We start from the raw sequence: 26313 nt of genomic DNA, 5'->3' as shown, positions 1-26313 counted from the left end.
TCAGGGGCCCTCACCACAGTGCTGCTGATGCCCTCTCAACAACCATTTTTCTTCTCTACCCTCCTCGTTGGGCCCTCAACAGCAGGCTTTACACAATATCTGACTTGAATCATGCAAGAGTAAATCTTGTCTGAAGTATTGTACAGGGTCTGAAAACCCCACAGGCTTTTTTAAAATTTAAAGTATTTACTTTACTCATGCATCTGTCTCATACATCCCAAAGTTGCTTTCCCAGACCTGTTTTAAGCACAGCATATGGTTCACAGATTCATCAAGTAACCAGCAGTGGAACTTGTGATTTCTGCTCACATATATGCTGTGGCCCAATATGTGGGGCCTTCCAGTCAGTTATAGGAACATGTTTTATCTTTAGTGCTATGCATGAAATAGCCCCAGTCTAATGCCAGTAATGTCCTAGCTTATCCCCATATAATGTATTTGAAAGAGTGTGGATAGTGATCCTGTCATTCTCAAGTGTGGGGCTGGAAATGGAGCTGTATGACTGTCACTGAACAAAGCCAGTGTTGGAACAGGCTATACAACTGGCAAGAGAGAAGAGTATAGGGGATGGAGAAGCCTCACCATTTATTTATTTTTAGAAACTTAAGGTAGCATTCCACTATGTTTTACTCAGAGTAGACCCATAGAAATTAATGAACCTAACTTAGTCATGAACACAGGAGTGCCTGGCGTGCTCTGGTCCATGGGGTCACAAAGAGTCAGACACGACTAAACAACAACAACTTAGTTATGGTCATAATTCAGTTGAAGAGCCACCTATTTCAAAATCACTAATCCCAGCCGATATTGGGTTTGGATTGCCCTCTTGGAGTTATATGAATGCTCCAGCACTCTGGTTAAATACAGATTCACAAATTGCCTGAGCCTGGGGTGGGGGTGGGAGAAGTTGTGTCGCTTAAAAATGCTCCCCTTGGCCAATCCCTCAGGCTTTTAGATATCAGCATGAAGCATTTGTTTTTAGGCAAATGGTTTGTTTGTTTATTCTAAAATAGTCCTAAAGCAAGATACAATACCACTGAAATGCAATAAATTTGTATATTAAATTGATCAGCAAAACAGTAAAACTGCTGAGAGTGCAAACACTGTCAAACAAATGAACTATTGTATTTACAAATGGTGAAATAATTTCCACAAGAACCATTCTTGGTTTGCTTAGTATATGCTTCACATAATGGTTACTCAGATTCTCCCCTGTGAGCTGCTTTGAGCTTTATTTCAAAAGACAGAACATAGGCTACTAAGGATGATGATGATAATAATAATAATAATTGTATATGTAGAATATGAATAAGCATCAATGGAAATCACCATAGTTCATAATGCATGCATCTTAAATACTCCAGACTGTAACATGTGAACACACCCTGACTTTAACTGAACAGCCCTGAAGTATTGTGAATATGGAAGATGCCTGACATAGACACATTGAGTTAATTAACACAATGAAATTCTGCCTTCCACAGCTACATGATGATGAGAGATTGCTGGCATGCTGTGCCTTCCCAGAGACCTACTTTTAAGCAGCTTGTGGAGGACTTGGATCGGATCCTCACTCTCACAACTAATGAGGTGAGTAAGGCGCTTGCTTTTTAAACTTCTGAAAGAACAAGCAAAATGCTTTCAATGTTATAAGGAGCATCTTAAATGAGAACATGCCTATTGCAAGGTATGTTAAGGAGAGTTTGTGCATTGCAAGGCCCCTAGCAGTGAAGGGCACTTGCACAAGTTATGCACAATAAACATTGCACACATTCCCTGGTAGAATCCCTGTTCACAGAGTACAAAGCACTGAGCACTGGTTTTGCCCACACTACAACCATGTCCAAGTATCTGAAAAACAACTATTAATTTCTATGGATAAACTAAAAGAGGTGCATTCAGTGTATTAATCTCTTCCTCTAATCCCTGCCAGTGAGAATCACCCCATTCCATCCTGAGTTCTTTTTCAGGGTTAAAGTGCACTGCAGTTTGATTCTGATTTGTATATATGTAGGTATAGTAGAAATAGAAGTCTGAACACAGCACCAAGATCAGTTAAGTATTGTAGAGGAGAAACAGTACTGGAGATTCTGTTGAACCCACAAATTATAAAATTTCTTAGGCTTGCATTTTAATTTGAAATGGAGTTTCTTCCCAGGTTGGTATTTATTTTTGAAGTAGTACACCCTTGAATACCAGCTATCATGGATTGTCTTCCATGGTAAATTGTCAGCTGCATGGACTTCCCCACATCTAGGGGTCATACTATAGCCGCATATTGAAGCTAACAACCAAGTAAGGATTATCACATAAATTCGTCAACTGAACCATCCTTCAGTGAATATATGGATCTGTTGAATATGTGTGAATCACATGGATAAAGTCTTTCACTGGGTATCCCTATAGCTTTCTCCTTCCATTTGTGGTAGAAATTTCCCGCTCCATATTTTTCCTAAAAGCTGTCATGCTAATTTATATTGAGGAAATGACAACTTCTTTTGAAGTCAATGGGCTATTTGCCATTGATGGTAGAGGCGCCACAATTTTAGCCTGTGCATACCGATAGATTCATATTGTCTCTAAATAGACACGGAGATCACAGGGACCAGACATGAAAGAGTACTTACAAGATATGGAAGTAACATCAGATCAAAAGTGTACTATGAAGTTTTTTTTTTGTTTTTTTTTTGCTGTGTGCCATGCTTCTGTTTATTTTACATTGAATTAACCATCACTGTCTTAATAGGAAAACATTCACTGTTGGTTTGTTTTTTTTTAAAGAAAAATCACATAATTTGTTAAAAACGCACACACACACACGCAGCCCAGCTTTTAAAAATTGATTTTTTCACATCTTAGAATCGTAACTTGTGGTTTAGCAAATGAAGCGATTGGTATTTAAATGAATACAGCTGCTCTGCAGAAGTTGAAAGAGAAGCAGCATTTCAAGGAGAAAAAATAACTTTATTCTCCTGCCAAAACTGTTGTTTCAAGAACTTCTATAGCCCTGGCTTCAGATTCAGCTGACACTATAGCTCTTTTTCTCCTCTTCCTCTTCTTTTTAAAGATTTGTTTTATTTTCATTAAACATTTACAAATGACAAATAAAACAACACAGAAATGTAGCTGTTACAAGACTGTACAAAGCAAAGCACAATACAGTAGCAAGGAAAGTATCCACCAATGTAACATGGTGAGCACTCTGCTCCCATGGACTTGGAAATTCATCTTAAGGCAAGGATCCTATGCGTTATATCCTATGCCCCACTTTCAAAAGGCCTTTCCATATAGGAGCTGAAAAGACTGGGGGATACAAAGTATGCTTTCCCTTATATATGAAAGGGAAATAGAAAAACCAAACTTTCACAAACCTATCCCTTTTTGACATACCACACCCTTGATGGTCCTCTTCTGGCTAAGACAATCCAGATGGCTATGACACAGACATAATTAATCCAGGTCTCCATTGGTGGCTCTGGTTCAGCTTTCCAGTGACAAGACAGAGTTGGTCACTCTGCCGTCAACAAGAAGAATCCTAGGTCCCTATGCTTAATCACTGGGTTTTATGTACGCCCCCCCCCCCAGCTATGAAAATGTAGGACACAAGCGACTAGGAAGGTTTTCTGTGTTAGACTCATTGAATGAAAGTGCCATGCTCCTTCTGATTTCATTGGGACTTGCTCAAAATCATTGCTAAGTTTATTGAGTTCCACAAAAGCTGGTGGAAGCAACTACAGTGAGCAAAAAAATATACTTAGAGTAACGTATTGCAGTGACTTGGGTATTACTTGCTTGAGCACATGTAAATTGAAATGTGATATTATAAAATACAAAATAGCCAGCTTAACCAAATGGATATTGGAAAGAAAGGATCGTTCTCTCTGCAAATTGTTTCCATGTGCTGGGGGGAAAAATAGTTCTATGTAGGGTGAAATTTTGTTTTTATCATCGTAAGCAAAATGTTTGCTTTTGATGTGGCTACAGTATATGTCTCGACTGGTGTGGTTAAAGTTGATGTTTTTGGAACTGACACATCTGCCTCAGAATTCCCTTTTTTGTTGGTTTGGGTCCCCCGCTCCTTTTTCACACTCCTCTGGTGACTTCTAGTTTTATGAGTAGCTATTACCCTCCCCCCCCAAACTCTCCGTCTAAAGAGCTTAAGGCCTTCTTTCCCTACAGTGTTATCCTCACATCTACTATATAAAGTTGAGTTAGCTGAGAAATGAAGCCAGCAACCCAAAAGAAATCATCATGGATGGGTAGGGATTGAACCCGAGTTTCTACAGTCTTAGTTCTGACACTGGCCCTGTGTGCACATCTTGAGTAAACCGTAGTTTGTACCATGCTTGCTCTCAAGCGGGCTCCTTCATGCTTGCATGCAGATAAAATGACCCACAATATATGGCTTTGCATTCCATCCAAACCCAAGTATCATGGTTTGTTTTGCTTCCAGCAAATCGCAACCGGTAAGCCAAGAAAAACCCTTTGGGTACAGAGCACCAGTGAGATCAGGAAAAGTGAGAGAGCCCTCTTATGCATGTTTACAGTGACCTATTAACCATGGTTTACTGTGATATGTGAACTGATTCAAGAAATCTACTTTTGAATGCTGAATGGTGCCAGCCTGTTTTTTTTTGTTTGTGTTTCTATATGAATGTGATATTATTTACACACACACACATTCACACACCCCACAAAAGTAAATGTGTACACTCCTAAAGTAAATACGTGTATGAATTTATCTTACAGGAGTACCTAGATCTTAGTGGACCACTGGAACAGTATTCACCTAGCTACCAAGACACAAGGAGTTCCTGTTCTTCAGGTGATGACTCTGTTTTTTCTGCCGATCCGATGCCTTATGAACCTTGCCTCCCTAAGTACCAGCACATAAACGGCAGTGTCAAAACATGAAAAGAACCCTTATTTTATTCCTCAAAGGAGTAAGAAAACAAGAATGTCTACCTACCATGTGAAAAAAAAGAGCCTTTCTTCAGACACACAGGATTTTTGTTTGTACATATGAATTGTAGGGACCAAAACAAAAGCAAAAAATTGGCAAAAGGTGTTATGATCACACCAGGGGGAAAAGTGGTGTACTTTGGAATGCTAAACAATTTTCAGAAGAAGAATTTTATGGGCCATATTTGGATGCCAGTTGACAGGTCTGGATACCGCAACACACTTTCTACATTCAGTGGACCAGTTGGACTTGAGGCAAATGTTGGGTTAGCCTTCCTTGTTTATTTTGTAATATTTGGAGAAAATATATGTTGGCACACACTTACAGAGCACAAATGCAGTATATAGGTGCTGGATGTATGTAAATATAATCAAATATGTATAAATATATATTATATATATTTACAATGAATTATTTTTTGTATTGATTTGAAAATGGATGTCTCACTTCACCAAGCAAAATTAGCCTTTTTTAAAAAGAAACAGCTACCTGTAATTGCTGTTCATACATAAAACTTTTCTTTTTTAAAATATCACCACCTAAAGGTGAAAAATACTTTGCTTTCAGGGAAAATTGTTATCTCATTAATTTATTAATTAATTGGTAATGTACAAAACAATTAATCTTTTATAGGGTTGTGTTATTTTGTAATTTAAATGGCATTTCTATGCAGACAGCACAGAGAACTAGTAGATATATTGCTCAAACTTTACTAGTTGTCAGATCTTTTTTTTAAAAAAAGAGAGAAATATTTACGGTATATAACTAATTTTGGGAATTAAGGTTTTAATTAATTTGGGTTGTTTTTTTAACAGTGACATGCTATACATGTCTACCCTTTGAGTTCAGCAGGTATAGGATTGCAGCCCAAAGTTACATGAGAGGTTATTGCTGTAACAAACCAAAACTCTCAGAAATAAAAAAAGTATCTTTTAATGAGAAAGTATTTTGCTCCCTGTATTGCCAGGTGTGTAGCTGTTTTGGTTGTCACACTTTACAACTCCTCAAATGCAAAAAAGTTAGATGGCCACCCCTGTTCATTTAATTAAATTGCTCAGTAGAACGACCCAAAAGTCTGAGACTTACGCCATAGTATTCTAGCTTGTCTAAACTTCTACAATTTTTAAACGCCCTAAACCTCAATTCTTAGCTTTCTGTACATGCTTCAGATTAGCAACTATGTTTGCTGAACGTCCAATAATGCTTTTGGATATTTTGATCAAACACACGCTTTTGAGGCTTCTCTTGTACTACGAGAGCACCGAGGTTGTCATCATGGCAATTACAGAAATTCATGTTGGAATCTGACCATCTTTCTGAGGGGTTATTTTATTCTTGCTCCATTACAGCTTTCCAAACCATCCTGCTGTACCAGGTGTCAGCCCTGGTGCCTGGCCAAAAATATTACTGCATTTCTATAACTTGTCTTTCAGAATTTAAAGCATTATGTTTTCACATTCAAATCACCTTTCACGCTGGTGTAGCCATGCAATATGAATGCAATCCATACCGACTTTACATGTTTTTTAAAATGGGGGGGAGGGGGTAAAAAGTATTAAAATCTGTTAATTTTTGTACTGACAATAAAAATCTTTCTACGGATATTAATGTTAACATTACAAAATAAATGTCATGCATCTTATTTTTTTAAATCATTTGTGTCTTACAAAATGGCTTCGGGTTTTCTGCGATAATATAGCCAGAAATGGAATGAACACCCATTAGTTTGTGTTAGTTATTGTTAATGTATGACTGTTCACATTCAGCACAATCCATTACATGTCATTTCCAGACCATTCCCAATTTATTTCAGTACAGTGGTACCCCGGGTTACAGACGCTTCAGGTTACAGATGCCGCTAACCCAGAAATAGTACCTCGGGTTAAGAACTTTGCTTCAGGATGAGCACAGAAATCGTGCAGCGGCGGCAGCAGGAGGCCCCATTAGCTAAAGTGGTGCTTCAGGTTAAGAACAGTTTCAGGTTAAGAAGGAACCTCCAGAACGAATTAAGTACTTAACCCGAGGTACCACTGTAGTTGGAAAAGGGCAACCAAGTATTGTTAATAATAATGCTAGTAGTAAGCAAAAAGACAAGCAAAGTTTGTTCCCATACAAAAAGGCCAAACTGCAAAAGATGATAAAGCTGCATTGTACCAGTGACCCTGCAATGGAGTGCTTTACACTGGGCTTAAAGAATTCAATTTTTTTTGTTCTCTCGGGAACAGAAAAGGTCATGAAGGGGTCATGGAAGGGCTAGAAGAGTGCTAAGTGCAGCACAAACTCCTTTCACATGCCCCCCTTTTAGAGAATTCAATGGCATAATCTGTTCAAACAAGAAAAAGTGAGAATTTATGGAAAACTCCATCCTGCCAAGAACCACGTTTCAAAGAGGGTTGTGGCCAAGATACAATATTTCGTCTAGACATTTCTCTCTGGCGCAGTTTATTTTATTTTTTTATTTTGTTAAAGGTCTATATTCAGTAGAATATAGTGCTTCCTTCTGCCCCAAATTCTGTTGCCACAGAGATGTACAAACTGGAAACTAAATACTGAGCTATGGACACTTAAAAAAACAATAGCATCAATGTCACAATTCTATGTCATTACGTCCCAGAGTCAGTGTGTTGAAGGAAACTTCAAACATTTGCTATAGAGTCATCTTATGTTGGGAATCAATATGGCATGTTGCCTTTAAGCCAAATATGAAGCTATTGATTCACACAAAAGGTTTGCCGCTGGGATCTATAACATGAAAATGTCCTCTCTCCCTTTCATTAACTCATGTGTGTGCATGCTTGTTGCATAGAGTGTTAAAGCCTTCAAAGTTACTAGTAGCATTTATTTTGATGCTAACTTATAGGCAGATAGTATCCCTGTTCAAGGTACCCATTGAATTTCATGACTGACATAGATTCTAATTTTTGCTTGGTCACTATCGGTTTAACCTACCTCTCTTGGTTGTTGTGAAGATAGAGAACTTGACATGTACACAGCCTTGAATTCACTGGACTAAGTGCAACATAAACATTTAAATGCACTTTATGAGTTATTCTGTGAATTACTTAATGTAATTTGACAACTGAATAGCATTTTTTCCAACATGAATGGCTATAGCTGCAATGGTTGTAAAACCAGAAAAACAAAACAAGTGATTTTTGCAAATTAGATTTAGTGTTGTTTTTTAAAAAAAATCAACAAGACGTCCTTCCAGCATCTTAGAATACATTTTTTTTGGAGGCCTTTAGCAAAAAGATCAGAGGCTTTTGAGCTATGTCTAATCTGACTTCTGACAAGTTCATGCAGGCTGCTCCCATACATAACTTAGAAATAAGTTCCAGTAAGTTCAGTGGGACTAACTCCTTCATATGTGGGCATAGAACTGTAGCTTTTAAAAGTCACAGTAGTAAGTTTCATTTTGAGTGTTAGCTGCAATAACCTTTTGCCTATCACTCACAACCACACCAAGGGATGGTGAAATCATACATACCAGGCCTCCTTAAAAGTCAATAAACTTAGTTCTCACCCACACATGCCCTCATACAATACTTTGTATCCCAGATACAAAGCTTTCAAACACTTGACTGATTAAAATAGCCCTGCCTAATGATTCCAAAGAACAACAACTTTTGGATCATTTAAGGGAGTTTGCAATGTGTGCTTAGAAGAGTTTGTTCCGAAAGTGATGCACCAAATAATTTTTGGGCCAAATCATTCTGAAATGGGCCAAGAAATTTCACCTCAATGAAAGACATTTGTTTTAGGATCATTACATAGTTTTTTTTTCCCGTAGTGGGATCAGGTAGCATTTTATTATTTGTAGCCTGCTGGCTTCACCAAATGGTCCCAGGGTATTGTGGAAAGAGCTATGGGTTCAAGATTCAATGCCATCTGGATATCCTGCTATATAAACATGAAGGGAAAGGCTAGTAGAAGTATCGTGAGTTGCAACTGAGAGCAAAGCCAGAGAAGACCATTTGGGAGGGAGTGAATTCAGTGCGATAGTGGCATATTGTTGTTTCAGCATTTGTTGGGACATGAGGAAGGAGCAGGGTAAGCATTTTGAAACAAGGAGAATTTGAAATTCTCGTCAAACTTTCAACATAGACGGGTTCTTGCAGTGGTCCATGGCATTGCAATGCCTACAGCAGAAAATTTAAATCACAACCCTCCCAGCATGGTGGTAAAAATATAACGTGTTATTGAATTTTTTATGATAAATTTAATTATTAATTAAATTTAATGATAAGTTAAAATGTTAATGAAAATTATGGAGAAAGTGGTAGAGTGTTTTTCTCATAACAGCAGAACTGGACATCCAGTGAAACTAAGGTACTTCAAACAGCACGTAAACTATGGAAATTGCTCCAACAGGAAGCTATGATGACCGCCAATTTATATGATTTTTAAAGTAGATTGGAGAAATTCGTAGAGGTCAAGGCTATTAATGGCTACTAGCCATGATGGCTATGCTCTGCCTCAATGGTCACAGGTAGTAATGTTTTTGAATGCCAGTTGTAGGAAACCACAGTGCAGAAGACCAGGTTCCGTTTACGGGTTTCCCACAGGCAACTGGTTGACAACAGAACAGGACGCTGGTCTCAATTGGCCATTGGGCTGCTCAAGCAGACTCATCTCTTCTTACATCTTAAAATTGGTGCTTGTGGCAAGTCACATTCTCCTTCCTAATGTCAGAGTTAACCCCAACCTCATCTTCCCTTTCAGAATTGGTCTACTACACTTCATTTTTAATTATTGGGGGTGATTTTTGTGCTTAAAGTGGGCGAGAGATTTGATCAAACTACACACATATGGCTCACATAGTTTATAAAATCTTCAAAACATACTTGGCATCAAGTAGTATGGGAAACAGCCTTATTAGAAAAACTAACCAATAAATTGAAACTGACATGGGGACAAATAGAAGATGCCTTCACCCCAGTATGGTTCCTCTTTGCCACATACACAGCCCAACAAGACAACAACAAGAATCTGACAACAACATACGAATCAATCTGGCTAACCTGATCCAAACACACATGCACCCCACTCACACACAAAAACAAATCTCATTACAGCCAACCAAAGACAAGAAAGACAACCAACCATACCCTAGGCCACTGCCAACCTCTCTCACCCCCAAATACAAGTGAATAGTAAGAGAACCCACACAAGTGACGCTGACACAACACCCCTCATGTACATTAAGCAGAAGAATAGAAACTTTGCCACCTAACCCCACATCACTCTCCCCTCCCCCTCTTCCCCACTTTCCTTCCTAACCTAACACTGTATGTAACACTAATGTCTCACAACAAATGAAACTGATCTGTAGAAAATGAAACTTGAAACTTGAAAAAAGAGACAATGCTCATATTTTTGTAAACTCAGAAATCATATTCATACACACACACACACACACACACACACACACACACTTGGCTATCAGGTTTTGAATTGATTTCAGTACCAGTCACAACATATTCTTTCCTATTTATGGTTAAGAATCTGTCACTGCCCAAAAGCTATATAGCCATGAGTGAAGGGTGGATCTTCCGGGCCAGTGTCTCCTTTTACAGGAGAACGAGGGGGATGAAATAAGCCAGGTTTTAAGTTTTCTGCCAGGTGCCTAAGCTTTAACCATAATTTGTTAGCTATTGTTGACATAGCTATGGATAATGTTAACCATGACTTAGCATTGTGTGCAAACCAGTACACTGAATGCTTCTCATGACTTTCTACAGTATATGAAGGAAGAGAAATGCATTATGTTTGCTATCTACTATATCTACTCTCAGGGCCCTTCCTCCTTCCAAACCTGCTGGCCCCAAGAGTCTCTTTGCCCTAGCATGAAGCATCAGTCGTTCGAACACATGTGTCCTCAAAGGCTTCCATATCTTCAAGATTTCTTTGTAACTCTAACTGCACACAGCCGCGGCCCCCATTAATCACCCTGTTCTCCATGACAATCAGTAGATTTACGGTATAGCATTTATGAAACACAGAATGCAATTAAGTGCCATCAGTCAGCTTGGCTATAGTTTCCAGATCCTCTTGAATCCATTTCAAACTTCAGGGTGGTTTGGTCAAAGTGGGGCTACACAGGAGATGAGCTTTGCAAAGGGCTTTAACTTTCAGCTATTCCAGATGCAAAGCAAAGATCGATTCAAGATAATAAGGCTCATGCTTAAGAGTCACTGTGGAGTTCCTCACATGTATCATTCTGTTTCCATGAGTATGGAGAACTGTGAAATGACACAGAGCAAGATCTCCAGCTCTGCAGCAACAGGAGTAGATTTGATGCTGCCCTTTCAGTTTGAATGAAGCAGCTATTAATACAATATTCTGTCTTGGAAGAAGGCAGATTTCTGTTAATTCAGGCCAAGAAAGTGATATTTCGCAAGTTCTGCAAAGCCACATGGCTACATAAGTAAACAATTTTGTGCACCCTCTTTTTAGAAAGACACGTCTTTTGTTATTTTGATTGCAACAGCATTTCCCTCCTTCCCTCCATGGAAATGTATGTGTTTATATATGTGTGTGCCTGTGTTAGGCAAAAGGAATAGATAACTGCTTTGTCTGACATCTGAAGCAACACAGGGATATGCAACATCTGGCTACAGAAGGAATTGATATTGGCTGAGGGACTCCTGGTAATATTGCAAGACTTCTCCCCCCACCCCCCAACCCTTCAACTATCACCATTTTTGGAAACGCAAGTTCAGAAAGAATACAAAAAATAATAAGGGAATTCAAAAACTTGTGAGGTTTTTTCATGGGAGTAGAGTGGTACCTCGGGTTACAGATGCTTCAGGTTACAGACGCTTCAGGTTACAGACTCCACTAGCCCAGAAATAGTACCTTGAGTTAAGAACTTTGCTTCAGGATGAGAACAGAAATTGTGTGGCGGCGGCAGCAGCGGGAGGCCCCATTAGCTCAAGTGGTACCTCAGGTTAAGAACAGTTTCAGGTTAAGAACAGACATCCAGAACAAATTAAGTTCTTAACCTGAGGTACCACTGTATTCAACTAAGGCTTGTTCAGAGTAAACCCACTGAAATAAATGGATGGCACTAAGTTAGGTCCATTATTTTAAGCAAGTCTACTTTGAGTAAAACTTAGTTGCATTCAGTCACCCGCCTCCCACTGCAGTGTCTCTACCAAATGGTTTCTTAGTGTGATTCCTCCTCCTTTTAGAGAGCTAGGCATGTGCAGCCCCAGCTGCTGAATCAGACCAAGGATTCATGCACACACTACCTGTTTGCACAACCATGATTTTCGCTAGGGACACATAGAGAGCAGAAACCTGAGGCCAGTGCTTGTCAACCTTGTTTTCTTAAAAAAACAAACAAACACAGAGATAAAAACCCTAACATACAAATCTCACAGCCCACTTCAAACCTGGCTCCCCTAATTATTTTACTTGGATTTCCAAAAGGGTCGAAACATGACTTTTAACAAGCTTTACAACAAAAGCAAGGCACTGGTCATTTTAAAAGAAATTTTCAGATTTTCAAAAAATTAGCATGGAATTTTAAATTAGGATTCAGCTTTAATTATTATCAGTGCAAGCATTGATGCTGCATGCTTGTCATAAGCTTTTGGATTCTGGGCACATCCTAGGTCCCTTTCAACATCCGGTCTGTTTTGCTCCTTTGCTTTAATTGCCATAAGAACATAGAAACCAGCTTTGGGTGAAATCAGAATAATAATGCGCAGGCCCTGATTTCCTGTTTTGGGGGTACACAGGGAGAAACTTCAACCAAAACATTTCAGAAGTGAATTGTTCAAAATCATCTTTGGCATGTTGATTCAAACATCAGTTTCAAAAATGCCTCTTGGAGGACTGAATGCCAGTGATTAAAAGGCTTCCTTGTAAGCTTCCATGCTAATGGACATGAGATAATTTCAAACTACTGTTCATCCATGATGACATACAGATCACATAATAAGTTGTGTACGGTCTTGTCACCTTCCAAACATAACATTTCACACTACTATAGTAAAATATTGTCTGTTAGGTACTTATATTGTACATTTTTTTTTTTGGTACACAAGGTCTTTATACACCCCTCTGGTTGAGAAACAGGCCTAGTGTCCTGAACCCCTAGCCTACCTGGTAGGAAAAATAGTCCAGGGTCAATCCAAGTAGCCAAGTGTGAAGTCCAGCAGTCAGCATACAGTCCAGAGTCGAACCCAAAGCACAGTCCCTTAGAGGTCCAGGAGTATCCAAGCCAAGGCCTCTCAACATGGGCAGGTGAGCAGACACAGCACCTCTGCTCTGCTACTTTGCCTGCTGATTGCAGCATCTGGGTTTGATGAGGCATGAGACCCTCACCTGCTCCAAACCTACTTCAGCTGAGGAATCACATGCCTCCTCCCAGAGCTAGCGAGCCCCACCTGGCCAGCTAGGAATCTGGGCTGTGGGCCCTTGCCTGCCTCTGCCTCCTAGTGCATTCCTCCTGCTGCTCCCTATGCCTCAGAGCCTGCCGTGTTTGGGGAGACAGGGGCTCCTCCGACTCTGGTGGTGGGTCCTGCTGCTCTGGTTCCTGAGCACTGGCCCCCATCTCCTCGCCATCCTCCCTCACCCTGCGAGCACTACCTGAATCAGGACAAAAACTTTATTTCCTTACTGAAGTGAAAGTCACAAGAAGCTGCGCCTGAAAGAGAACATTTTCTTCTTCTTCCTTCTTTTAGCCAGTCGGTCTGCAAAGTGCATTGCTTTTGTCATATCTGACCCTTAGACATTACCAGATTTAGCACTATTCATATGACATCACTGCAGTTTATTTACAGATGGAGTGCCAGCGCATCCTTTTTTCCTGGATGCGCAGAGCCTCACTCTGCTTGGCTAGGATGAGAAAAGGGTTGTAATCTGTGGGGAATTGTCATCACGCGCTCATATACCACAAGAGGTATGAGCATTTGGCTACAGTAACTTTTTGTGTGTGTGGTTTAGTCTCAGACAAAAGCTGTGCATTGACCTTCTTAATTGCTCATCCACCCCAATGAAAACACAGCTCTAACAGCTGCTTGGCTGAGGGCTGGGATTGAAGCAGGTGTGCCAATTATGGCTTAAGTGTAGCACAAATGGCAGTTGAGGTAACACAAGGGGCTGGGCAGACAAGACTGTGCGTTATCCCCTCCTCCGCTCCCCAGTTACAGACATGAGGCAGGATTGGCAGGGAAAGGTCATGTTAAGAATTCAAATCTGAAGGTATTTGAAAGGTCTGGGAATTGGTACAGTGGTTGTCATGTGGAAAAGCATGGAGTGAGGAACCAATTGCAGCCCAAGGGCCAGATTCAAACCTGGCCAGGCCTCTTATGGTTGGCAGGGGTTATGTACTTTACATAATTTAATGTATTCCATGTCTTGGGGAAATTGTATCTGAAATAAGTAAAATATTTACAAAATGTATGTAAAAAAGGTATGTAAAATTGTACGTCTTCCCTTGGGAATGCCACAGAAAATATCAGGGCAGATCAAAATGATTTATAAGTGATGTCAAATGATACTACATGATTAGTGAATGGGTGAAATTTGCCAGTAACAGCCCCTTGGGCCATATTAGGTCCATGGGCTGAATTTATGTAGCCAGGTGATCATCTTTTTCATTGGCCCAGTCACTCATTGGTCAGGAGGGAAGGCAATCTCTTTGCCTGAGCCCCCATGGCATTTCTGCTGGTTTGATAAAGAATCTGGCTCTATTTGGCTCGATTACAAGTCATGTAGGAGGTTGGCTTTGCTGCTTAAACTGCTTCCCAGTTGGATGGAAGAGATGATTGACAAACCAGCTTCCAGGCTCTCCAAGTGTACCTATTTTCCAGGGACAGTCCCAAATTTACAGAAGCCATCCCAGTTTCTGATTTGACCTTGGAATGTCCCATTTGTTCTGTAGAATGTCCATATTTTCATCAGAGAAATATTGGAGGGTATGGAATTATGTGATCTCCGAGCCAAAGACGTAAGTAACTATACACCCTTTAGAAGACAGTTGAGGGCAGCCCTATATGGGGAAGTTTTTTTAAAAAAAATGTTTAATGTTTGACTATGTTTTTATATATGTTGGAAGCTGCCCAGAGTGGCTGGGGCAACCTAGTGAGAGGGGCAGGGTATAAATAATAAAATTATTATTATTATTATTATTACTACTACTACTACAATTGAATACCACACCCCTATTTTCATCAGAGAAATGTTGGAGGGTATGAGCTTGAAGTACCTCACTCTCTATTCACAGGAGTAAGAGTTGTCCTGAGTTCTTGGGACACAAAAAACATGCCTGGAACAACAACAACAAAATGTGTGCATTCCTTTTACCCCAAACACTGTGGGTGGAACAAAGCATTGAAACCCTGAAAATGTATGTGTGGAAATTACTAACTTCATATGACTATGAAAACACAAACTTAAGGTTTTAAGGCTATGATTCTGGTTCAACTGGTTTTTATTTTAAATGCTGTGTTTGAAGCCACTAATGATCTCTTACAAGGAAGATGAAAGAAAGAGCCAGAACTAATGTCATATATAAGGCAGATGATTCCATATTAATTCATCACTCTTTCTTGAAGTGGCAAAGCCTTCTTCTGAAGAATGATATGGGTAATCCAAAATCTATGTTTCATACTGTGCTTCAGATGTAATGTCAACAGGCACCATGCCTGCTGTTAAGCCAAGAAACTTGGGGCCTTGATGGATGATTCATGTGCAAAATGTTTATAGTGGGTAGGGCTCTGAGGAGATTGCTTAAACTGATCCTGTGGCAAAATGAACAATGAAGCATATCTGTACATGCTGCAGATATTCCTAATGCCTATTCTGGATGGCACTTTATTGACAATATGGGCAGAGCTGTAGTTTCAGCAGAATGGTGCACTGTAATATTTGTTGTCCCTAGGCATGACTTTTAACACCGAGCATTCCCGACAAGTGGTAGATGCCAGCGTCATATGAAAAAATATTGGCTTATTTTGGTGGAAACACCATAAAATGCTTGTGTCCATTGATCCCGGAATTAAGATATGAGAATTCCAATATCAGAATCTGCACACTTTAAAAATGTTCACACATAACATCTACCATGAACTGAGAAGTGTTTCCAAGTTGATGGCCAAGAATTTGAACACTTACTGTAATTTACCCCCACAGCATGTGATTCCTAGACCACCCTGTATATATGGTCCTTATTAGTACCAGGTTTTTCAGTGGTTGCAACCATGTCCAAATAAAACAAACGGGTATTGTGAAGATGTTTTCTATGCCAATTTCTATAGGCATTAAGTTCATTCACTTAATAGAAGTACGTAATATGCACTTGAGGCACAAGCATTTGGACTCTGATTCCAGGGTCATCATTGCCCAAAGCTTTACTATTGTTGTTGTTAAAATTTCTAGGGAAAGAAGCACATGTTAGGTCTAATTTTGTTTCCTTCACTCTGCCACTGTCTTTTCAATAAAGTGCAGAGTGACTCTTTCCATGGCTTCCCTGCAATGCATATGTCCCATTGCTGACCCTCCTGCCATCATAGCACATTGCCAGAACTTTCTGCCATCACACCATGGAGACTTCTAATTGCACACATCCATCTGGTGGTAGACATCCCTCTCCATCAGGACGAGGGAGGTCTGCAGAATCCTATGACCTTTTAGCTGCCCTCCCAGGAAATCCAGGAGATCTCCAGTGGTGGTCACTTCAAACCTTTGTCCTTAAGCCTTTGTATCTTTAACAAAAGCTATATTTTCTTGCCATCAGTCTTCATCATCTGCCACAGACTCCCTATCACAATGATTACTGAGATAGTATGGTATAGTATTATTAGGTTATTTGGGTATATATTAATGTAAAAGCATATTTTACTCAACATTGTTCTTCTATATTGTGCCAGTGTATATTATTATTTTATTTTATTTTTAATTTTTTTTTTATTTCTGTGGTTGATATGACCATGATGGTCAAAAGAGCAACAATAAACAAATCTTTGATTACTGAGATAATGTACATACAATGCACAAAATAATGTACAAAATACTTTGAGTGCTCAAAAAGCATTATGCAAATACTACATATTACTACTCCTATCATTTCTGTTATTAATGACAACAAATTTGTTTGCCCAGAGTGTAACAACAGTTTATTTATAATTTATCATCATAATTGGCGATTCTTAACTGCTTATATAATTATTGCAAACACAAAGAACAGCAGGGGAGATGGTATATTGCTATTATGCATCCTCAGAGTTGGAGTATATTTGACCGCACGGACAACTACTACTGAAGGAATTGTTTTCACTTTTAACCAATGAGAGAGACCGTTTACCATTCCTAAGCAAGCATATAAACTTACAGATAAAATGTTATTTTGGAGATGAAGTAGCTGTTGTGAGACGGGGGAAAGCTGAGACCCCACATACAGTACGTAAAGTTCACTTTCTCCACCATTTTCATGAAACCAGAATCACACAGTTACGTCATTTGCACTTATGTCCTTTGGGAATCTTGGGGATTTAAGTTTAGCTTACAAGTTTAATTGGTTATGTATAACTTTCCATGTTAATCATTTCTCTCAAATGGGTCTCATTTATCACATGTTTGCACTGGCCTGATTTAAGCGGATGGGAGAGGGTAGTCTCTAAGCACTTTTATCTCTCACGCTGCTGTGTGTCCAAATGAGATAAAGCAAAACATTTGCTAAGCTAACTTCTTTGCATCATTAAAATGGATCAGATTTGTTATATTGTCACACTGCTCCCTGTATTAGCCGAGGTAAGTATAGAATGATAGACTGCTGCGGATCAAATTCTTTTTCTTCATTTTGTTATTTCCAGACAGCAGATACAACACAGAATATAAACCATGGTGCCTACCCAGTGAAAGGGTTTATAATCTAATAACGACACACTTATATAAAAGAAGAATTCTAGTGAAGTAGGTCAATGGCATTGTGGAAAGTATCAATCCCAACTCCTAACTTGCTTCCCACTTTGATACCACCCTGTGGGATGCGGGTGGCGCTGTGGGTTAAACCACAGAGCCTAGGACTTGCCGATCAGAAGGTCAGTGGTTCGAATCCCCACAACGGGGTGAGCTCCCGTTGCTTGGTCCCTGCTCCTGCCCACCTAGCAGTCGAAAGCACGTCAAAGTGCAAGTAGATAAATAGGTACCGTTCCAGCGGGAAAGTAAACGGCATTTCTGTGCACTGCTCTGGTTCGCCAGAAGCGGCTTAGTCATGCTGGCCACATGACCCAGAAGCTGTACACCGGCTTCCTTGGCCAAAAAAGCGAGATGAACCCCAGAGTCAGTCACGACTGGACCTAATGGTCAGGGGTCCCTTTACCCTTACCTTTTGATACCACCCTGCTTCCTTTTCCCACACCAGGCATTGCCCAAGGTACCTACTCAATACTGGATGCAAGTGGGCTGACTGGAACTCTCTCCAGAGAAGGGTGAAATCATCTTTATTGTTTACAACAAGGTTGTGGAACCTCAGGCCCCAGGGGAGAATGAGGTCCTCCAAGTTTCCCAGTCTGGCCCTTGGCACTCTCCCTAGGTGATGTTCCTCCCCAAGTCACAGCCTCTCTTCACTGGGCCCATTTCCACACACCCCACAAGTGCTTTTGCCTGCCCTTCATTTGGGATAATTCCTCTTGCATACCAGGACAGAGGATGGAAAGGGATTTGTGGATGTAGAAACCTGACATTTGTGTAGCTGGAATGTAGTGTTCTGTATACAAGTAAGAGCCACATCCATTGCTCCACCCACTTTTGCCTCTGGCCCTGCTCACTCCTCGTATGTGGCCCCTGGAAGGTTGCGTGTCAGGCTGAAAAATCTTCCTCCATCCCTGGTTTACAGTAAACGTACTTTGAGGCAGTGATGGTGATTTCCCTGCTTGATACAGTTTGATTAATCTGGATACGATATTAAAATTAAACAACTTCTTCTTCTTCTTCTTCTTCTTCCTCCTCCTCCTCCTCCTCTTCTTCTTTTGAGTAAAGGATGACTGAATGCTCTTCTCCTCTCACTTCCAGAGTACTGTAACAAAGATTGGGTAGTCATTATAGCTATTACTTGCAGCCATGAAACTACAAGTAATGGTGTGCTATAATCTTGATTTCCTATTTCAGTTGCTACTTCTCAAACTCTGCATTCTCGGAAAAATCTTCCAGAAAAACAATAATATTTTGGATGGAAAGATATATTTTGCTTGACTTTAACCCTACTGAGTATTGTGGATTCAAAGAACAGACTTCATGGTTCCCAGATTCGCACTTTGCCAATAAAATTAAAATAAAAATTCTTGACTACAAGGCCTTCTTGTTGGTGGAGTGGTGTCCCACAGGAAGAGGTAAAATCACCATTGTGTGAGTCATTTTCAAAGTGGCACAAACAAAGAATGTGGAAATGTGTGTTTCAAAGACAAATCTGGTATCAGCGGTTCCTTTTTGCCATTTATGATTCCATGAGCAACCTACTGTGAGATGCTTCTTGGAACTGACTGATTATAAGAACATTTTCCAGGGATTGGTTCCAGAACTCAGGACCAAAAGTCAGCATGGGTCAAATGGCTTGTGGAGCAAGCTGTTGATTCAAGAGATGGAGCTGTCTTTCATGTCGTAATATTTGGTCATCTTCCTTTGAAGTATCTGCCTTTGCCTGTTGTTATGGAGCACACCCAAAATAACTGTTGCATTACATACTATACCAAGTGATTAATACTTTCTTCCATTTTAAAATGTAAAGGTCTGCCTTGTTTGCATAGGCTTATTTATTGTATGGAAAGGGGTAAACTGCATTGTAAAGTAGGGGTGGCTAAACTGTTGGACACAAACTCCCTATCAGTCCAAGCCAGCATGGCTGATAGCCAGGGTTGATAGGTGTCCAAAACATCTGGAAGGCCCCAGATTGGAAATTACTGTTTTCAGACATGCTTGGTAAAATCAGGGTCTCCATGTGCTGTAAAATCTGTGGAATACTGGTTTTGACTTTGGACACGAGAATCTCAGTTTTGCCATGCATGTGTTTCAAATGATCAGCCTTCCTAAATACCCACCTTTCTGCTCTTAAACTTGGGTATGCAGGGGGTCTTGAACTGCTAATATAAGAGATATCAAATGAGAATTCAGCCTCTGAGCTGAATAACTCATGGTGATGTCATCTGCATGGTGATCGGCTTCAGCAGCAAGAAAGGACCAGTGACTGACAGTTTTGGTTTCTCTCAGTTTCTCTTTTTCCCCCAATATTTAATCCTTCTCCGCATCTCCACATCAGTTTTCTTTTTAAAAAGAAGTCCTCAAGGAAATTCATTAACATTCTAATGAGAATTTCTGCTAACAGACACGTTTTAGTATGCAATTTTGCCTAATACACATTTTCCCTGGATATAATGCCTTTTCGTATGTCATTTTCACTGGTGTATGCTTTTCTATCCACACTTTGTCTAGTAAATGCATTTGGAGAAATGAACTGCAAAATTCGAGGAAGTGTGAATTTCAAAGATTTGGTTGCCTTTCAGTTTACCTATTATTTTGAAAAGTGATATTTAGGTAGGGTCACTTTAATAGGAAACTGAACTGCATTTCTTCCCCATCCCTACCAGCAAGGAATCCTCCTTGCAGCAACAGGCCCAAGCAGGTTAGGTGATATACCTTGACCTCTATAGCAAAGGGTTCTGGGTGAGCCTTGTTCACTGGCCATAGCACCTCAGACACTTGGATCTTGCTCCTGGTGACCACTGTCTCTCTCCCTAAAACCGTAGTAAGTTCCTCAGGAGCCTGGCTATGCAGCAAAGCAAAGCATGGAAATATAGGCTGTTAGACACAGCCTTCCCAATCTGCACCAGCTGCAAATCTGATCCAGAATTTGATGGCAGTGCAGGTAGTACGCAAGGGAGAGTGAAGAAGGGGAGGTTCTGTTGAGTGAGAGGAAGTCATTCCACTCACACAATGACTTTCTTGGATACAACCCAATGATTACATTTAAGAACACATTGTTAATCTTGTTTATTGAAATAGCCTACAAGACAATTTGGCTACTCAGTATGTTTGTCATGTTCTTTCTATAATCAGATGATTAAATAAATTGAAATACAGTCTCCACAATTATTAGGCACCTGGTAGATTTTGTACTGTCGTTGATGTCAAGAAATGATCAGCACATTATCATGTAGGTAATGTCTGTTTATTGATTTACTTCTAGCCATGAAATGGAAGGCTTATTTTGAGTTCCAGAATGCATTGCAACAAGCCCAGATAACTAGCTGAAATAAAAATGAAGTGAGTAATAGCGGTTAAATTTACCGTTCATGCCAAGTTCATTTGCGGTTCACATATTTCAGTCACCTTAGGTGGACAGTGTCTTAACAAGCCTTTAGTACACCAAACAAAAAGGAACAATGACTCAAACAGCAGAGAATGTTACACATAGAAACACAGATAGTGTCTGAAAGAGCGACATACATTCCATTCTGCTGGCAAGGGCCTGGGTGGAGAAAACAAGATGGATTTGGAACATTTGCATTGATTCATAGTGTGATTAAGATTTCAGGTAAGCAACCTGATCTTATGGATGTCTGTCCAGACATAAATCTCCACTGAAATCTCACTAAATGGGAATTGTTTCCAAATGAGTAGGCATTGCCTTGCAACCTAAGAGCATGACCTGAAGCATTTTCACCTGGAAGTCAAGCTAATTGAAATAAATGGGGCTTACTTACATGTTTTATGTTTATTTTTTCCAGAGTGGGCCATAATGTGCTTACCTATCTGAGTAAACATGATTAAGGCCAAGATGCCAGCATTTTAAAAACTGAATCTTGGATAAACGCTACTTCCTCATTTAGCAACTTTGCTCCAAGCTCAGAGTTGTATATATTTTTTGTATAATACATGTCAGTGTAGAACCAAAGCTGAGTAAGAACTTACTCATGCTTGTAACTTGGCAAAAAATGTTTGTTCAGTTTTGATTGGTTTGCCCTTTTCCAATGCCCCTTCAAGGCTAATTAAAGTGTTTTTATTTTGTTTTACAAGTCTGGAAACCAGAGTAGTCTCTAGCTGAGGTGTCTATAGGTTTTTAAACCAAGCAATATAAATTCTGCAAGCAAACATATTTTCAGTGCTGCAGCCTAATATGACTAAGATCCCCTCTGAACGCTGGGACATCAGCGAGGATTGTAGAACAGTTTATGTGTCCCATAAGGCAATAAATGTTAGTTTTCAAATATGCATTTAATTAATTTTTTTTAAACAACAAAAAAATTGGTATAAAACATTAAGCAAGCACCAATCTGCTCCTCTTTAGTATTCCCTAAAACTGATTGCCTTGCAGCCTGCAGATTTCACCTTCTTTTCACTTCATTAGTGCTTGATGTTTTTACAAGTTTATACCTGAAACTGTGCCCTGCTCTGGGGGGGGGGGGGAGATTACTACTCTTCTGTTTTCTGAGTTTAAGAAATCGAAAGGCATTAATCAGCTCAATGCCATTGCTACAGGCTGATGTTATGCAAGCTCTTTTAGTATACAATTGCAAAGCAATAAACAAATCACAGCATTTCTTCCCCCTTTCTGCCACTTAAATATGCGTAGTATGCACTTTTCTTTCAATTTAATTTGCAGCATAAGCCTAACCATGTTAACTCAGAAGTATTTCCCACCCACCCCCAGTTTCAGCGAGACACAAGCAAATAAGTTTAGGGTTTGCAGTCTTAGTGGTCAGGTTCTCACTACGAGTTACAGGTGAAAATGCACCTGCATATATCTCCACCCCAACCCTTTGGAGCTGATTTGAGAAGGGTGTAGTGCCAGAGACACCAAGTTCTGCTGCAGATGGGGGGTGTGTGCACGTGTGACTTCATCCCATCATTCTGCCCAGATGCTGAGGTCCAGCGTCGAAGGCCTTCTGGCGGTTCCCTCACTGCAAGAAGCAAAGCTACAGGGAACCATGCAGAGGGCCTTCCCCATAGTGGCGCCCGCCCTGTGGAACACCCTCCCACCAGATGTCAAAGAGAAGAACAACTACCTGACATTTAGAAGACATCAGAAGGCTGTTCAGAGAAGTTTTTAATGTGTGACATTTTAATGTATTTTTAATCTTTGTTGGAAGCCGCCCAGAGTGGCTGGGTACAAATTAATAATAATAATAATAATAATAATAATAATAATAATAATTCACACGTGTGATGTCATGTTGCAATGTCAGGAGCAGCTGGGGGCTCTTTCCACAGCAGCAGCAGGAGTAGCCACCCACAGAAGCCATGGCACCCTCAGAGAGCCAGTGTGGTGTAGTAGTTAAGAGCAGTGGACTTGTAATCTGGTGAACCGGGTTTGTGTCTCTGCTCCTCCACATGCAGCTGCTGGGTGACCTTGGGCCAGTCACACTTCTCTGAAGTCTCTCAGCCCCACTCACCTCACAGAGTGTTTGTTGTGGGGGAGGAAGGGAAAAGAGATTGTTAGCCGCTTTGAGACTCCTTCAGGGGAGTGAAAGGCGGGATATCAAATCCAAACTCCTCTTCTTCTTCTCCCTCAGTTCTGTACTTTCCTCTGCACTCCACTGCCCCCTGATCATTAGGGCTGCTTCCCCCAAAAAAATATTGGGAGTGGGGACATAGCCATAAGTCCATTGCACAAGTGTACAGGGAACTCTGCAGCCATTGCATTCTTCTCCATCACCTCTACTGTGTCGCATTTTGCTTTATAAAACAATTCCCTTCTCCAGGTTTTCACGAGATCCCAGTAAAGTGCAAGCAGGAAAAAAACCTGTTACAACATATCTCTTCTGCTGTATTCTCAGAATTTTAAAAGAGTGGATCTTTCAAATGAACTTTGGTGTTTTCCTCCAGCAAAGGTGAGTCACAAACCACCACCAGCATCCAGATGCAAGTCATCACTCTGCCTTCTTAACTCCACATGACTACAGCTGGTTTAAATTTCTCCACCAGAACAAAAGTAGCCTGGTCCTATCCCATTAAAAAACCCAATTGATGCACCAGTTCTGGCTTACTTTTCTGCACTCATCTGGCAAGTTTTAGTTGTGAACACATATGCAAAGAAAACTTCCAGCGTAGAGTGGTATTCACCTAACAGTCTGATCTCATAAATGTTTATTCATAAAACTTACTGACTCTAGTAGTACTTATTCCTAACGAAGGCCCCATCTGCACTATATATGTAATGTAGCACCATACCAGTTTAAACAGCCATGGCTTCCCCCAAAGAAACCTGGGAACTGTGATTTGTTAAGGGTGTTGAGAGTTGTTAGGAGACTACTATCTTCCTTGCAGAGGTTCAACAATGAGACCCTCTTCCGAGGGAACTCTGGGAACTGTAGTTCTATCAAGGGAATAGCTCTCTAAACCCTTAACAAACTACAGTCATCATGATTGTTTGGGAGCCATGAACTGTCTAAAGTGGTACAATACTATTTTAAAATTATAGTGCAGATTAAGCCTGTGTGTAAAATAGCAGCTTACATCTGCTACTGAGGGATCCATCAATATCATACATATAGCAATTACTTTCACACAGGGTCACATTATGCCCGCTTGAGAGAAAAACAAGATGCCCCATCCCATTACACATGGGAACGAGATAGAATCCTGCACCACACTTGCGAGCAGCAAACTGGATTCGGAAGCACATGGTGGGCCATGTGGCACAGACTATGTCCTCCAACCCAGAAGATGAGGCTATCAATGACTACCAATCACAATGGCTCAGTATCAGAGGCAGTGTGCTTCTGAGTACCAGATGCTGGGGAACATGAGTGGGAAGGGTGTTCATGTTGTGCTCAAGTCCAGCTTGTGGGTTTCTCAGAAGAATCTGGTTGGCCACAGATTACTGAACAAGGTGGGCTTTTGATTTGATCCAGCAGGGCTCTCCTTGTGTTCTAAGAGGGGAATGGTTTGGAGGGAACTCAGGAAACAACATGGTAGAACTGGCGCTGTTTCCACAAGTAATAGTTTGAGAAACATTCCATTGGAACTGACCCCAGATTAATGGGGTTTAGAGTGGGCCCATGATAAAGCATGTACTTTACACACCGGACGGTTCTGACTTTTCAAGACACTTCAAAATGGCCGATCCAATATTTCTCCTTGGGGTTGAGTCTTCATGAAGTTAAGCATCTGTTTAAATAACCCGAATAGCTTTTTAGTTTTAATGTTGTTAGGTAAAGGTAAAGGGACCCCTGACTGTTACGTCCAGTCATGGACGACTCTGGGGTTGTGGCGCTCTTCTCGCTTTACTGGCCAAGGAGCTGGTGTTTGTCCGCAGACAGCTTTCGGGTCATGTGGCCAGCATGACTAATCACCTTCTGGTGAACCAGAGCAGTGCACGGAAACGCTGTTTACCTTCCCGCCGGAGTGGTACCTATTTATCTACTTGCACTTTGATGTGCTTTAGAACTGCTAGGTTGGCAGGAGCTGGGACCGAGCAACGGGAGCTCACCCCATTGTAGGGATTTGAACCACCAACCTTCTGATCGGCAAGCCCTAGGCTCTGTGGTTTAGACCACAGCGTTCCCGCGTCCCCTTAATATTGTTAGCTTGATACTATAATCCTGTTGCTATGCTGATTATAACTGAGTTGTTTTTATTTAGATGTAAGGTTGTTTTGTTGGTGGATTGTGTTTTGAAATATTATGTGTCACTTTTCCACCACAGTGCTCAGCAGTTTTAAAAGCCAAGGCATGTCAAATTCACTTTGTAAACTCATACTGTTTGTGCAGATCTTTCTGTAACATAGTATACAACTTAGACTGAAATAAAAAATAAGAATACATGGCCCTTTTGACTTCACAGCTGCATTGCATAAATGGAATCAAAGATTTCTTTCATACAAATATGCATTCAGTGTTTTTTTAAAAGAAATTATTCTGTGAAGAAACAGTGGTCATATAGAGTAAATGCACTGTGTTTGTGATGGCGATTGATACCCTGCAACAACCAGAGTGAATGAATCTTTTTGAAACTTCAAAATATGTTTTATTATGACTAGACTAGAAGACTGTGTGAAATGAATCCCTTCTTTCTTTCTTTCTTTCTTTCTTTCTTTCTTTCTTTCTTTCTTTCTTTCTTTCTTTCTTAAAAAATAATAATCTAAATATGGTGCACTTTTAACTGTTGCTGGGCTGATGATCATAGATGTTTGGTGTGTGGAGCTGACCTAATACTATGGAATTAAAACTAGAGCTCTTTGAAAATATATTCTTTAAATCTGGGCCAAAATAGATGAGATCCAGGAGTCTTGTGAATACTTTCCTGGCAGGGTCCCCCCCAAAAAAAAACAAAACAAAACACAAAACACCCTGAAAAGGGGGTTGTGAATTCGATTGGAGTAGTAGCAGTGGGCAAGGGTTGCT

At 40.3% G+C, this 26313-nt stretch overlaps 1 protein-coding gene across 3 annotated transcripts in view; it reads left to right on the top strand.

Moving 5' to 3' along the window:
- FGFR2 (fibroblast growth factor receptor 2) overlaps positions 1 to 6605 on the top strand; it is a 105340-nt gene extending 98735 nt beyond the window's left edge. For all 3 annotated transcript variants that reach the window (XM_081912672.1, XM_081912671.1, XM_081912670.1), the window contains 2 exons: positions 1485 to 1590; positions 4750 to 6605. In XM_081912672.1, coding sequence (XP_081768798.1) covers positions 1485 to 1590; positions 4750 to 4914 — 271 coding nt within the window. In that variant the 3' untranslated portion in view covers positions 4915 to 6605. The remainder of the gene's footprint in view (positions 1 to 1484; positions 1591 to 4749) is intronic.
- Positions 6606 to 26313: the final 19708 nt, after the last annotated feature.

Source organism: Podarcis melisellensis (genome assembly GCF_964234715.1).
Source record: "Podarcis melisellensis genome assembly, chromosome: 5".
Taxonomy (NCBI): Eukaryota; Metazoa; Chordata; class Lepidosauria; order Squamata; family Lacertidae; genus Podarcis; species Podarcis melisellensis.
Note: the sequence above shows the minus strand (reverse complement) of the source record. Positions and strands in the feature narration are given on the sequence as shown.